The sequence below is a fragment of the Gobius niger genome (genome assembly GCF_951799975.1).
Source record: "Gobius niger genome assembly, chromosome: 12".
NCBI lineage: Eukaryota > Metazoa > Chordata > Actinopteri > Gobiiformes > Gobiidae > Gobius > Gobius niger.
This window is the reverse complement of record NC_136863.1, coordinates 18569695-18584869: the sequence shown is the minus strand read 5'-3', so window position 1 is coordinate 18584869 and position 15175 is coordinate 18569695. Positions and strand designations below refer to the sequence as shown.

General features: G+C 40.0%; 1 protein-coding gene across 1 annotated transcript; it reads left to right on the top strand.

Moving 5' to 3' along the window:
* Positions 1 to 418: 418 nt before the first annotated feature.
* On the top strand, positions 419 to 14165 carry slc12a3 (solute carrier family 12 member 3; the record flags this gene model as incomplete). The annotated part of the gene is made up of 27 exons (XM_079568476.1): positions 419 to 679; positions 3853 to 4125; positions 4952 to 5092; positions 5273 to 5348; positions 5449 to 5544; positions 5632 to 5771; positions 6578 to 6688; positions 6909 to 7020; positions 7095 to 7225; positions 7301 to 7385; positions 7664 to 7824; positions 8041 to 8148; positions 8218 to 8341; positions 8424 to 8525; positions 8610 to 8765; positions 8976 to 9075; positions 9240 to 9351; positions 9665 to 9802; positions 9992 to 10098; positions 10235 to 10317; positions 10387 to 10464; positions 10658 to 10756; positions 11408 to 11519; positions 11634 to 11720; positions 13590 to 13728; positions 13808 to 13875; positions 14022 to 14165. The coding sequence occupies 27 exons, from the start codon at positions 419 to 421 to the stop codon at positions 14161 to 14163; spliced, it is 3342 nt and encodes a 1113-aa protein (XP_079424602.1). The 3' UTR covers positions 14164 to 14165.
* Between the last annotated feature and the right edge of the window lie 1010 nt (positions 14166 to 15175).

Here is a 15175-nt window from a genome sequence, read left to right as displayed (position 1 = left end):
AAAGTGCCAAAGGTAAATAAGCCAGCTGATTTCCCACTCGTTACTCAGAAACCACCGCAAAGCAAGTTGGTGTCATTCTTGAACCAGCTGCTTGTTCAGAAAACACAACAGTCGTCACACGGTCAAAGTGGCTCTTTCTCAAGTCCTCAAAGCCCAAACAACTTCTGGATGGGTCACATGGGCTTTGCGGGTTCCAGTGATGCAGGAAGTGGCGCCCAGACTCCTGTCCACCAAGCTGTCCAAAACACTGTGCACTTTCCCCCTCAGTGGCACCAAATTAACAAGCCACCGTTTTCGGATGAAGATGTGAAAAAGGATATTTTACAGTCCGTGCAATATGTGAACGGTAAACTAATGATTCCCCTGGAGAAGTGCCCAGGTTATGAAAAATTGGCAGCGACTTTAAAAGGTCATTATCATGGTCACGCTCACCAGCACGGACAACTTCACCATGATCATGTCCTCCAGCAAGGGTCACCTCCCCATGGTCACGGTCACCAGCACGGACAACTTCACCATGATCATGTCCTCCAGCACGGGTCGCCTCCCCATGGCCACGGTCACCAGCACGGGTCTCCTCCCCAGGGTCACCAGCACGGGTCGCCTCCCCACCTTCGCGTTCACCAACACGGGTCGCCTCCCCACGGCCATATTCACCAGCACGGCCCGTCCTCTCCAAGTGACCAAATGCAGACAAAACCGAATTACGCTCAGTTTTATTTAAATGTACAAGGCACTGCACCGAGTCCCACTGAACTGCAAGAAGCAAATGTACAGCTGTCTGGAGCGTATCAAGAAAATCCCTTCAGGCGGTGGCAACATTCATTGGCAGGAGGACCCCAATATCGAAAGCCACTTCAAACCTATCCATCATATGTGCACAAGGAGCCTGATAAGCAGCAGCCTGGGTCAAACTATGTGGTGCTGGGGGCAAATGTGGAATACGATAAGCAACCTGACGCCCAAAGTCCCAAAAAGATTCCTTATGGACACCAAACACGGTACTGATGTATTCTCTGGTACTGTAGCTTGAATGTGGTGAGTAGTTTATTATTGGTGACGGGTGTTCATGTTATGTAATACTAATTAAAGCATGTGTTCATCCCATTAGGCTCCAGAAACAACATTTGGCCGGATCCATGTTGAATTCCCAACTCCATTAAAGTGAACAATTTGTACTACTTTGACCCATACTTGTCTTATTCTCTTACTGACTTAAATTGTGTCACACTCAAACATTTAGTAGAATAAAGCTTTAAGATGAGAAACGTTTGCCATATTGCCCCATCCTAACCTGCCTATTGTTATAGGTGGGCACGGGAATTCCTTGGATTTTAATACACTTAAAGTTGCACTATGCAACTTTATTACGTACAAATAATACATTTGTGTATTTGACTTTTTTTAGTGACCGAGCGGTTAGCTTTGCGCCTTCCCTTTCCATCCCGGTGGCTCCTATGATGCTTCAGGATTTAAAAAAAATAAAAAAAACATTTTTAGGATTTTTTTGATGGTTTTCGGAATGTAATGCAACCATGGATACGATTCAATCAGCAATGAAAACCTAAAAATCCTGGAGCGTCCTACAGGCTAACCACCCATACCCAAATACGTATTAACTTTTACATAAAAAGTTGCATATTGCACTTGGAACATTCTGCGCCAGAACTGCAGCCATACGTCAGGTCTAACAAAAGACTCTGGGAGAAGCTGTTTTAAAACTCGACAAACTTGTGTCACATCAGCAGAAATATTAAAGGGACTATACAGAGTTTAAAAATGTTGAAATTCTGTATTTTCCTCCCCTTACATGCTCCAATGTCCTAAGGTGTAGAATGAGCCCAGACGTACAGTATTCACATCTGCCTCTAAAATCCTGCACTGTCACTCAAAAAGTTAATTCGGGTCCGAACTGCCGTCATGCACGAGCTTAATATAGAAGGTGCAGTTACACGTATGACCTGAGGTGGCAGTAGTGAGTATAAAATGGCTAACTTGCATCTAGCCCCTTTAAGCATTATTCGTCATCGAATTGTCTCATATCTTTATGACTCCATTTTCATCAGTGAAATCAATGCAGTCACATTTATCTGAAGCGTTTGGAACTCCACGGATCAATATGTATAAGATATTGATCGTCCTATTGCTCGCTTGCCAAAGATTAGTTTTCACATGAATATGCAGCTTGAGCTACCAAAAAAAGATACATATCTGCAATACGCTTGTAAATGGTTAGTCCGGTTTGCCCAATAACTGAGTAGTACCTTTCCCTGAAATGATGTGGGGTGTTGTTTCAAATGTATCTACAGCTGAATGATCAGTGTGACCTTGGCTGTGCAGTCATCTGTAGGGAATATTAAAAGATTTAGTTAAGCATTACAGTACATGACATTGTAAACTTGTGTCTTGCTCGATTAGGTGGCCTGCATTAGTAATTTGCATTTGTAATTATTTTTGTTTTATTAACCCAGCAGAATGTGAACATGATGGACAGTGTTATTGTCTTGCTTCCAGACCAAAATAAATCCATATTTGGAAGGTGGCTCCTCTGTCTTGTTCTTGTCTTTGTTTAATTAAAGTAAATGTATTATAAATTATACAGGGTTAGTTTGGAACTACGTAATTCATGGTTTGGTCCTAAGTATATAAATACTTGGCAATTCATTTTCTTCATAATGTTTTTTGCCTTTTAACATTACTTTACAGATCATTGGGCAGTAATGGTTTTCTATTATCCCCTCACACACTTAAACAATAGTGACAGAGGGGCAATCTGAAGACCAACACTGACTGGCCTATTTCAGTAAACAAATTAAATGAGAAGTCCAATCCTTTGTTTGTATGACAAAAGTGGAGTTAATTTAAGTTGTGACACAGACTTTTGGGGATGTTCAGGAAGACCCATGGGCAGACAGGGGCTCTTTTATATTTCAGGCACAAGCTGGATTAGTCCTGCTCCCTGCGCAGGATTTTAGGCTCCGCTGGTTCAAAGTCAAAACCAAGATCTGCTATAGGCCTATTTTAGGAACTTTGAAAGAACCTAGTGTTTTGTTTTGCTTCAAGAGCATAATTCATATCAGCAGTTAGCTATATTACAGAATCAATATTGGTAGAATTATGGGTAATTGTAAAAAGAAGAAAAAGGAGACATCAAAAGAGCCACTGTCCAACTTTCTAACCATTTGAAAGCAAATTAAATTGATTTTCATTTTGGTAATCTGGATTGACAGCATGTGAAGTGTATTCAGGTATAAAAAGAGGATAATTATTTACAAAAGTAGAAACTATTCTTCCTGCAATTTATTATCAGAGAGCCATTATGTTGCCATTGTCATGTTCCATCTAAAGGTCTATGTAATTATGCAGGTGCAACGACATCCATCCCAGAAACTGCAGCCTCAGAGCAGATTAATCATTGTTCATTCGTTGCAACAATCCACCTTGTTCACTTTTCCCAATGGAGCCAAAGCTCTCGATAACAAGCCATTAAACTTTTGGACCTGTTCGAGCAACTTTTTGACTGGCTACACTTGCCCTGACCTGCACTCAACACCAGAATTATGGTTCCTCTGGCGGATATTTTGTCCGACCTTACGACTCTTGTACTTACCCGGAGATGTAGAGATTAATAGTTCTTGTAATAGACCTTGTTTGAGTGTGCTCACTGAAGCAGTCATCGCTTTAGGCTCTTCCTGCTTTCTACTCTAAGGTCAAAATATAAAGCGCCCTGTATGGCCCCCATCGCCTTCAATCACTATCATTTAGCGCAGAGGACTCGTGGCGCATCGACACAAAAAGTTTGCGCGCGTTAGTTCGTCAAGTTTTGCTTCAAAATTTCTTATGTAAATGGAGTTACCACCAGTCGTCGGCGAAGGTATCCATCTCGGTGCACTCAGGCTCTCGGTGGGGGCCAATGGGAACAAGGCAACATCTCCGTTGGGCGATGGGTTCTACGGCTCCTACGGGGACCGGTGCAGCGTGACGTCCAGCCTGTCTGGCACCGCGGGGCCCGGGTACGAGACTCTGGACGCACCGCCACATTACGACTTCTATGCCAACACCGAGGTCTGGGGTCGACGCAGGCGGTTCAGGCCCTCACTGTACCAGCTCTACGCCAACCCACAGGTGAGGACCAGTTTTACAAACCTATGATGAACGGGCAAAAATTAAATAAAGCGGTGACATCCTTTATTTGTAACGATGAAGACATATTCTGTCCATAGGCCTATTTAAAGTGGGAGGAAAAAGTGAGTAGCCCACTTCGTTTGGAATTTCTCAATTTCTGCCTAAATTAGTCATAAAATGTGGTCTGATCTTTATTCAAATCATAAGAATGAATAAACAGTGTCGGCTCAAACTAATACCACCCAAACATTTACATTTTATCATATTTTTTATTGGCCATAACAGGAATAAGTAAGTACACCACCTGAATCTCGCTGAACTGGGGGATGGTCCAAGATTCATCCTGATCGTTGTGAGCATTTAACCTGCAACTACAGATAAGCAGTTATTTCTCCAGACAGCTATTTAATATAGGGGTTCACTTACTTATTCCACACTGTTGTGAATGTCTCAGGTTTTTTCTGCAAAATATCTTGATAAACTTGTAAAGTCATTTTTCCATTGATGATAGTACGTTGTCCCGGCCTTGAGGCAGCACAACAGCCCCACACCTGATGCTCCCTGCACCATACTTTACATGTTATGGTCAGTAAAAATATGATACAATGTAAGTGTTTGGGTGGTATTACTTCAAGCAGACACTGTTGACTCATTATTATGATTTTGATAAAGATCAGACCACATTTTATGACCAATTTAGGCAGAAATGTGATGTACTCACTTGTTCCTCCCACTTGGGCTATTGTAGTCCGACATAAAGGCTACTGCATGGTGATAATGATAGTAAAATGTAAAAAAAAAAAAAAAGTTCAGTGTTGTGTTGCAGGATGACTCCAGCCCCCCTTTGTATGAAGAGACCAATGCCGGACACTTGGACCATGGGGACACCACTGATGAAGAGGATGAGGAAGAGCAGAAGGAGCCGCCTGCTGAACCCACTCGCTTTGGATGGGTTCAGGGGGTCATGGTGAGATCATGCTTAAAAATGACATGTTTGTATATAACAAAATGCCATGACTGTGTTACTGTATACTTTAATTACGGCAAAAAATGCAAAAGTGGTCCAATTAATCAGCTTTGTTCAACATCACATCCAATACAATGCAATACTGCTTTATAGTTCAGAGTAATTGCTGCTTTTTTGTAGATACGATGCATGTTGAATATCTGGGGAGTGATCCTGTACCTCCGTCTACCTTGGATAACTGCTCAAGCTGGTATTGGTACGTCCAGCAAATGCCAAATCAATGTTGGCGATGATGACTTCTGTATATGACTGCTTGAATGAATAAGGACTGTGTGTCTTTCTGTTGTTTTGACTAGGGATGACCTGGGTGATCATTCTGCTGTCCTCTACAATCACAGGAATCACAGGCCTCTCCACCTCAGCCATCGCGACCAATGGAAAAGTCAAAGGAGGCTTGTCATTCACACTTACTACTGTATAAAATACACAGAGCCTTAGATTATGTTCAAATGGTAATGTCTGTTTAAATTTGCTGTTAGGTGGGACATACTTCCTCATCAGCCGTAGTCTGGGTCCGGAGCTGGGCGGGTCCATCGGTCTCATTTTTGCCTTTGCTAATGCGGTAGCTGTGGCCATGCACACTGTGGGCTTTGCAGAGACTGTTGTTGATCTGATGAGTGTAAGTCCAATGTGCGCAGATACAGTGGGAGGAAGATGTTTGTGAACGCTTTGGAATTTCTCACACTTCTGCCTAAATTGGTCATAAAATGTGGTCTGATCTTCATCAAAATTAAAAATAAGTAAACAGTGTCTGCTTAAACTAACACCACCCAAATAATTACATGTTATCATATTTTTACTGGCCATAACATTCACAGGACTTCTTTCTTCCCTGTCCTGTGAATTTTTACATATTATGGGCATTAAACATGTGATGAAGTGTAAATGTTTGGCTGGTATTAGTTTAAGCAGACACTGTGTATTTATTCTTATGATTTTGATGAAGATCATATCACATCTAATGACCAATTTAGGCAGAAATGTGAGAAATTACAAAGTGTTCACATATACATTTTCCTCCCATTGTAGGTACATTTGATTGGACAGTAAGATGAATTGCTGTCAGCTCAAATTATTTAGGTATTATAAAGTCTTCTGCAAACAACAAAATGTCCGGTGTCCATGATGTTGTAACACCTGTTAAACTTGTAGATTAAACCTTTGCAAACACACAGCTTGTCCAAATGCATGTGATTGTACTAGAGTATCAGTATTTCAGTATTTCTTAACTCCAATGTACCTGGACGGAGCTCTAAATATGCAATGAATCTTGACTCATGATTTTAAACCAAATCAAACCATCCATCCATTTTCTTCCGCTTTTTCCGGGGCCGGGTCGCGGTCAAACCATTCAATCACATTCATAATACTTGTCAGAATACATTTTTTCAGCCCTAATTTGTGGTATAATATGCTTTCTTGTAGGAACATGGGGCCGTCATGGTGGACAGGATAAATGACATTCGGATTATTGGTGTCCTCACTGTCACCTTTTTGCTGGGCATCTCTTTGGCTGGTATGGCTTGGGAATCAAAGGTGAGTCACTGCTGGACCCCTGCTGGTCAAAGGGGGTCCTTTGTAGTTAGTGGAGTTTTAATTGACATTTTTTTATGGAAACATTGTTGAACATCAAAATCATCACCTTGCAGCTAAACATTTAAAAAAAATGTCCACTTGAATGTAAGGAATTTAGTCAGATATTTTCCTGTGCCTAAGATACCTATAACCTTTTATGCCTATAAGCTTTTTTCCCCAGGCCCAGGTTGTGTTTTTTCTTGTTATCATGGTGTCCTTTGCCAGCTACATTGTGGGAACCATCATCCCTGCGAGCCCTCAAAAACAAGCCAAGGGGTTCTTCAGCTACAAAGGTATAGAAAATGATACAAAATTGTACGGTGTAAAATATGTTATTCATAAAAAATGTCGACGTTGTCTTTACCAGCGGACATCTTTGCTGAAAACTTTGTGCCTGGTTGGCGCGGAAAAGAGGGTAGTTTTTTTGGCATGTTCTCCATTTTCTTCCCCTCAGCCACTGGCATTTTGGCTGGAGCGAACATTTCCGGAGATCTCAAGGTTTGACAGCTTTTTCTCTGCAGTATGTGCTGGCAGTGTGTTCCCCTGAAACTAATAAGAAATCTGTCCAGCTAGAATCCAGCAGTGGCCATCCCTAAAGGGACTCTTCTGGCTATTTTCTTCACCACTGTGTCGTATCTCATCATATCTGCAACCATTGGTTAGTATAATAACTGCACTTAAAAGAAGAGGGTAAGCTTAGACTTTAGGCCTGCACAATTTTGGAAAATTGTAAAAATCAAAATGCATTTTTTTTTTGCACAAGAATTGAGCTTGCTATTAAAATTGTGATGAATGTTTTACAATCAAGATTCAGTTCATAGTTTTTCCACATAAGAAGTTGCATAATGCACCTTTAAAGAAAATGTATATGCTGTTGATATTACGGAACAAAATTGCGTAGAAAGCAAAGTTGTATATTTGTGGTGTCTTTTGTAGGTGCTTGTGTAGTGCGTGATGCCTCGGGTGTGTTGAATGACACCTTATCAACATCTTTGAACCCAGAATCTTGTGTGGGCCTGGCCTGTAAGTACGGCTGGGACTTCTCTGAGTGCATGCAGAACGGCACCTGCTCATACGGCATGATCAACTACTATCAGGTACATGAGGTTTCACTTGTGCCAAAGTCTTATTTAACATTAAAGCTAATAGTCATAGAAAAACTGAGTAATCATAGTATTTTATTATAGTTTTATAGTTTTATCACTTTTTTATTGCACTTTTGTCTTATTTTTGTTCACTTTTTCATCGTTGAGTTTTGTTGACAGACCTTTACAGTATAACATGCATTTACATGTGTGTGTTTATGGTTCCAGGCAATGAGCATGGTCTCAGCCTTTGCTCCCCTCATCACCGCTGGCATCTTTGGAGCCACTCTGTCCTCTGCTTTGGCCTGTCTAGTGTCAGCTCCAAAAGTCTTCCAGGTCAGCCTCACGCCACTAGAGTTCTTACATTTATAATTAGATTTTGTCACTTTCTTTTTGCCTTCCCAGTGTCTATGCAAAGACAGACTATATCCGCTCATTGGCTTTTTTGGCAAAGGCTACGGCAAGAATGATGAACCACTTAGAGGTTATCTGCTCACGTACGTCATCGCTGCCTGCTTTGTCCTGATTGGTAAGGAGATAAAGACATTTTGTATCTTTTTTCCCTGCACCAAAATCACATGTTGTTAAACTTTAAACATTCTGCCCCGTAGCTGAGTTGAACACCATTGCCCCCATCATTTCCAACTTCTTCCTCTGCTCTTACACACTCATCAACTTCAGCTGTTTCCATGCTTCAATCACCAACTCTCCAGGTACATCACTGTGTCCAGAAAAAATAAAAGTATAATTTCACAGGTCCTCTGTCAAATATAATGTGAATATGAATGTGTGTGTAGGCTGGCGCCCCTCTTTCCGGTTCTATAATAAATGGCTTTCATTGCTGGGGGCGCTGTGTTGTGTCGTCATCATGTTCCTGCTCACCTGGTGGGCGGCTCTCATTGCATTTGGAATCGTTTTTTTCCTTCTGGGATACACCCTCTACAAGAAACCTGGTAAACTGATGCTATGCACAGATTAATATGATTTTATCCTGTATCCTATTTCGCTTTCAAACTGAAAAAGGGAAGCTAGATAAGTCTACATTGTGGTAGTCTAATAAATGTTGTCCAACTGTATTTTCCAAGGGGGCAGAGTGCTAAATTGTGTACAGGTCCTTTTAAAATTATACATATTTCTTTTTCACAAGTATGTTGTCTATCCAGCTGTGAACTGGGGGTCCTCGGTGCAGGCGAGCTCCTACAATATCGCTCTAAATCAGTGTGTGGGCCTTAACCAGGTGGAGGACCATGTCAAAAACTACAGGTTAATGCACCTTTGTCCATGAGTGAATGAGACCACGCTGTGATCAGCTCTAAACATGCAAAACATAGAGATGCACAGACTTCCCCATGACTGATTTGGAATTTGCATTGTCATGTATTTTAATAGGCCTACACACCTTAATAAAGGACTGTGCTCTCCCTTAGGCCTCAGTGTCTGGTGCTCACAGGACCCCCCAGCAGTCGTCCGGCTCTCGTTGATCTCGTCAGCTGTTTCACGAAAAGCCTCAGTTTAATGATGTGTGCAAATGTTGTTGAGGTAAGTTATCAGTTAAACTGCATCAGAACTCAAGATAATTACCAGCCGTTTTTAGTTTATGTACTTTTTATTTATTTGAGCAAGAACATAACTTTGAGCGAGCAATGCTGACATGACAATGTAAACAACAATAACCTTTTACCTTTTCTTTTACACTGAAGGACAAAGCATAATTTGTATTTCACTATTAGATAAAGACCGACATAAGGCTTTAAACCAGTTTCATGCATCAGTAACATTACAATACAATACATAGTGATCTCTAGAGCTAAGTATTATTGACACAGTCTTGCCATTGGATTATGGGTTTCAGTCTGACCGCAGTGCCGCCGTATTGGAGACGGTGACCAGTGAGAAACATGTGGCGTGGCTGAACCAACGAAACGTGAAGTCTTTCTACAGAGGAGTGGCTTCCTCAGACCTGCGCTCAGGGGTCAACATGTTAATGCAGGTCATATTCCTTTTCCCACTACAATATACACCACTGAAGGACCATATTTTCCATTTCTTATCATGTTTTTACAATTGGACCACTTACGAGAACCATATAAGATATAACCATACCATATAAGCAAACCCTCAACAACATGCAAGAGGATTGACAGATTCTTCTGCTGTGCTTACAATATCCTCACACTAGGGGGCAGGATTGGGCCGCATCAAGCCTAATGTTTTGCTGCTGGGTTTTAAGAAGTCCTGGCTCAGTGACCCCCCTCAGGCCGCTCATGACTACATTGGAATCCTGCAGTAAGTACTGAGAAGAATTATCAGTGTAATTACTCACCCTTATAACTACAAGTACCGGCACCTTTTGTCACTGTAATGCTATACCTGTGGGTTTGTTTTTCTACATCTGTGTTATGAGATTGTAAATGTGTTTCAGTGACGCCTTTGAGCTGCAGTATGGAGTTTGTGTATTGAGGATGAAGGAAGGACTGGACATTTCTCATCCCCATCAATCGCACAGTAAGATTTTCTGTTCTCTCAATGCATAAACGCTTGATAAATCTATATTAAAAAGTGAATTATTTTTAGTCAATCACGCCTTTGATGAAGGACCCGAGAGTGTCCAGAGCACAATGTCTCGAGCACATCTTCAAACCAACACTATCTGTATGTACAGTTTAAACATTAATTATCACATTTTAACATGTGTAAGTTTGTGTATATTAATCCCTTTTTCCTCAATTCATTTCTTGCATCTGTAATTCTGGACTTAGCTTAACTTTTAATACAATATCATTATAAACCTAACATTTTGTATATCAACAAAAATGATTATAACAAAAAGTGCCATTGTTTTTAGCCACTATCTCTAGCTCTCCAGAACCTCAGACGACAACGGTGTTTCAGAAAAAACAAGCAAAGAAAACCATAGATGTGTACTGGCTGTGCGATGACGGAGGTTTGTTTTTCTGTTGTTTGCTGGTCAGATTCAGATTTTTCAGAGTCAGATTTTTCTTTATTCAGACACTTAAACATTTAACAGATGAAGACATAATAAACATATTATGCAATGGAATAGGCAGAACCTGAAGCTTATTGCACCTATCCCAGTGTATTTACAAAACATAAGCAGAAAAAGATGCCAAAGTCTTATGCATGCAGTTATACATGTTTTGTTTTCAGATCGTCACAAAGAAGAAAAGACAAATCTGCTGTCTTAATTTTGCATCCTTAGCATCCATTCTCAACATATATATTTTTTTATAATGGAATAGAGTTTCACAGTCTTTTAACTCTTGGTCCGACTTACTCCATTAATCCCAACAAAAGAAACACAATGCTGCTTTGCACTCGTTCTCACATGTGTTTTTTTTTTAAAAACATTTATTCCTTTTGTAAATTATAATCACAGTCTCGTTTTTGGAACAAACATCCCTGAATATGCACAGGTAACTTGTTATAGCTTATGTTATAAATTGCGCTGCTTTCAAGTCAACCAAATCCTTCATTTTTAGTGCTTTTAGGTCAAAACATAATATTATCAATTTTAATTATTAATGAAAAAAATCCTAATTTAAATGAACTGTTTTCTTTTATTTTGTGTGAGCAGGCCTCATCCTTCTGTTGCCTTACCTGCTGACCCGAAGGAAGCGCTGGTCCAAGTGTAAGGTCCGGGTTTTTGTTGTTGGACATCCAGACAATAAGGAAGAGCAGAGACTGGAGTAAGATTTAATAATAACAGTACATTATTCACAAAATATAGATCATTGAACTTCATCTTCAACTGATTGTGTACTGGTATTGGTACCAATGCATTTAAATTGTGTTTTCGTCAGGGTGCTGGCATTGATCAAGAAATTTCGCCTTGGCTTCCATGATGTTCAAGTCCTCCCTGATATCTACCAAAGTCCCCAGCCAATGAAGTAAGTCCAACACAGGCAAATAGTGATGTAACCCCAAAAAAGTAACAATTTCATACCTATCTGTCATCTATAAAGCTCAAAAACAGGGCTCGTCCGGGATTTGAACCCGGGACCTCTCGCACCCTAAGCGAGAATCATACCCCTAGACCAACGAGCCTCACTTTAGAAGATAATATATGGTCTTGAAATCTCCACCCCAGGTCCCTTTCAAGGCTGGAGTTGCAGTGATGCTCAATGCTGATGTGGCAGCCTTTTTTTCTTGTGAAACAGCGCCCTCTTTGCCTCAGGAGAAACTCGGCATTGCATAGTGCATTCCCCCCACAGCTATAACAGATGGAGTTTAAAAATATATATGAGAGTAAAAGCAACAACAAACAATGTACTGTACCAAGGTGCAGGTGTTGAGGGGGAAAAAAAAACAGCATTGCACACTCAGGTAGCAGATGTCCAATGTTATTTTTTTAATTAACTTAGACAGATGAAGAGGCTACTTTCCATAATAGGATAAAACAAGTATTGATAGAATGAGTCTCATTTTCCAGTATTCAACTTTACATGCACCACATCTCCTCACAGATGTCGACACTTGTTTTTAGTAACATTATGTGTCACAGAGATGGCAAACACATACACAGGTGGAAAAAAACCCTGGGCAAACAATTACAAAACACACAAAGCCTTGCTTACTCTGAACTTAATGACGTTATATGCTTTTTATTTTATTTCTTGTGGGTCCATTGATTTTTTCCCCGGCATCTGTGTTCCTCTTGATCCTTAGAAAACACGTCTAACCTATCTTTATGGACTCTTAGTTTGTAAGAATATGCTTATATTATAAACCTTGTAATTGTTGCATTACTTGTGAAATATTGCTACACATTTTTTTAATTGACCTATAATGGATCATTCATATTGAAGAACTGACAAGTATCACTGAGCATGTGAAACAAAAAGTACTCTTTCTATTTCTTGACAAAGTTATGAAAAACATTAATTGATCTCCTCATAATGAAAAGAGGGCTCGTCCGGGATTTGAACCCGGGACCTCTCGCACCCTAAGCGAGAATCATACCCCTAGACCAACGAGCCACACTTCTTATGTTATAAACTCAGTCTTCAAACCCCCACCCCTGTCCCATCTGGAGTTTGAGAGATGCTAAGTGCTGATGTGGCAACAATTGAGCTGGTCAAATAGCGCCCTCTATGACTCACTTGGGACATAGCACAATTGAGTACTGGCTTTGGCACAGTATGTCCTTTATTAACTACAGCTTCTCAACATGTAGTGCTTGAAGGTAGTAGTAGGTGGTACACTACTTCTGGAAGTTTGATTTGGAGACAATTTCATTTATTTTTTATTGTTATTTTGACTTGGGACTAGGCTACTTAAAGGCCCTATACCTGATTTTTTGATTGCAAACAATGAAAGAGGAAGCCATTAAATTAAAATGTTAGTTGTGGTCCAAACTCATTTGTAACTTTCCTAATATATTTGTAGCATCCAAATTATTTACAGGAGCAAGTTTATCGGCACATTTCACAACTTGCAGGGTCACCTTTCAGGTTCACATTCACAAAAATGCTAGAAAAATGGCCTGAAAGTTCATGAAATTGATACAAATGTTTTATAATTTAGTGCACACTGTTTTCCCCACAAACATTTAAGTTTACAATATACTTAAGGAGGAAAAAAAAAATGTCATTCCATTTCTAAAGTAAAATCAGGTATAGCTTCTTTAAGTCATGGTTTGGTTATTTAACATCTGCTTATCTATGTCTCGATGTCTCACTTAGACATTGCGGTGGCCAAGAAGTCTAGTTAGTTCATTTTTGTGATTTCCTACATTTCTGCCGATCCCATTGCTCTAGTGTACAACTCTTCGAGAATATGGTGGCCCAGCATCGATCAGACAAGAACCCCAAACAAGACTCCGGATGTGGGCCAACCAGAGTCCCTGATGGACCCTGGATGATTACTGAGCAGGACTGGGAGAGGAACAGAGCCAAGGTAAACATTACATCTCAAGCATTGAACTCAACATTGTTTTTGATCTCCTTTGCCCAACGTCATTTATTCTGCAATTCAGACCCTTCGTCAGATCAGATTACATGAGGTTCTACATGACTACTCCCGAGAGGCGGCACTCATCCTGGTGTAAGTAAAAGCTGTCACATTATGTCTATAAGGTTATGCTTAAAACCAACAATGCAAAAACAACAGCAGAACTGTGCCAACTGTGCAAATACAAGGCTGGCTCGGATATCTTTAGCTAAAACTAATCTAATGTTTGAACGTTGCAGCACTATGCCCGTGGGAAGACGAGGTGTGTGCCCAAGCTCTCTCTATCTGGCCTGGCTGGATTTTATGTCACATGATCTACAGCCTCCAGTCCTATTGGTCAGAGGAAACCAGCAGAATGTTCTTACGTTTTACTGCCAATAAAGTAGCACATGATGGTCAAATAAAATATGCATTAAGTTTAATTTATTTACGTGTTATTGGTAGTAACATGTATATTTGTACATCAGAAATGTTCATAGTAGATTTGTAATTTAATAACAGTATGAATGAATAAATAATGATGATTTTTACGTATCTTTTTGGGGATAACTGCATTCAAACAAATAACAAATTGTGTATATTTAAAGATAAATTAACTCAAGGCTACTTCAATTCATTGCACAGATGAGATAGACGTTTCAGGTGTTCTCCTGTACCTTGGACATTGACCTATGGTAAGGAAGACAGCCACATCAGTCAGTTCCTCCCATATGCTCCTCACAATGTTGTATTTATGTTGTAGGCCCATAGTTTAAAGCACTGTAACAGTGTTTCCCAACCAGGGGTACGGCGAACCCAGGGGGTACACGAGCACTTAGCAGGGGGGAGTTGGAAATATTTCAAATCTAAAATTTAAATTGAGACTGAACAGAACAATTTTCAATATTACTTTGAAAGAAAACTTCTATAAAATTTGCAGCAAAAGGTTTGAGTTTCAGAATGTTTTTGCTTGAGTTTTTAACACAATACACATACCAATAAGTCTGAGTTCAGCGAATAATTTAGCTGGGTAAAAAAAGGTTTGGAACCACGGATCTAAAACAAATAAGCCCATATCAATAAACTGACTGTGGATAATGTCCAGATATTGATTTGTTTGTTTGTCACATCAAATATCCATTTTCTCACACAGCAAAATGTGTATAACCTCAGGAGTGCTGATGAGAATTTACAATTCAAACATTCACATCAACTATGACAAGTTGTTGTGTTTCTGTCTCCGGTGCCAGATTATCGAATGATTTAAGATCTAAAACAATGCTCAAGTATGAAACAGTTCAAGAAGAAATATAAAGAAACTCTTTTAACGAATGAGAAAACAGTCACAGAACTTATAGATCCTATGTGATTTGTGTGTCTTCTTTTCCATTGTTCAAAAATTAGTTTACCTTCT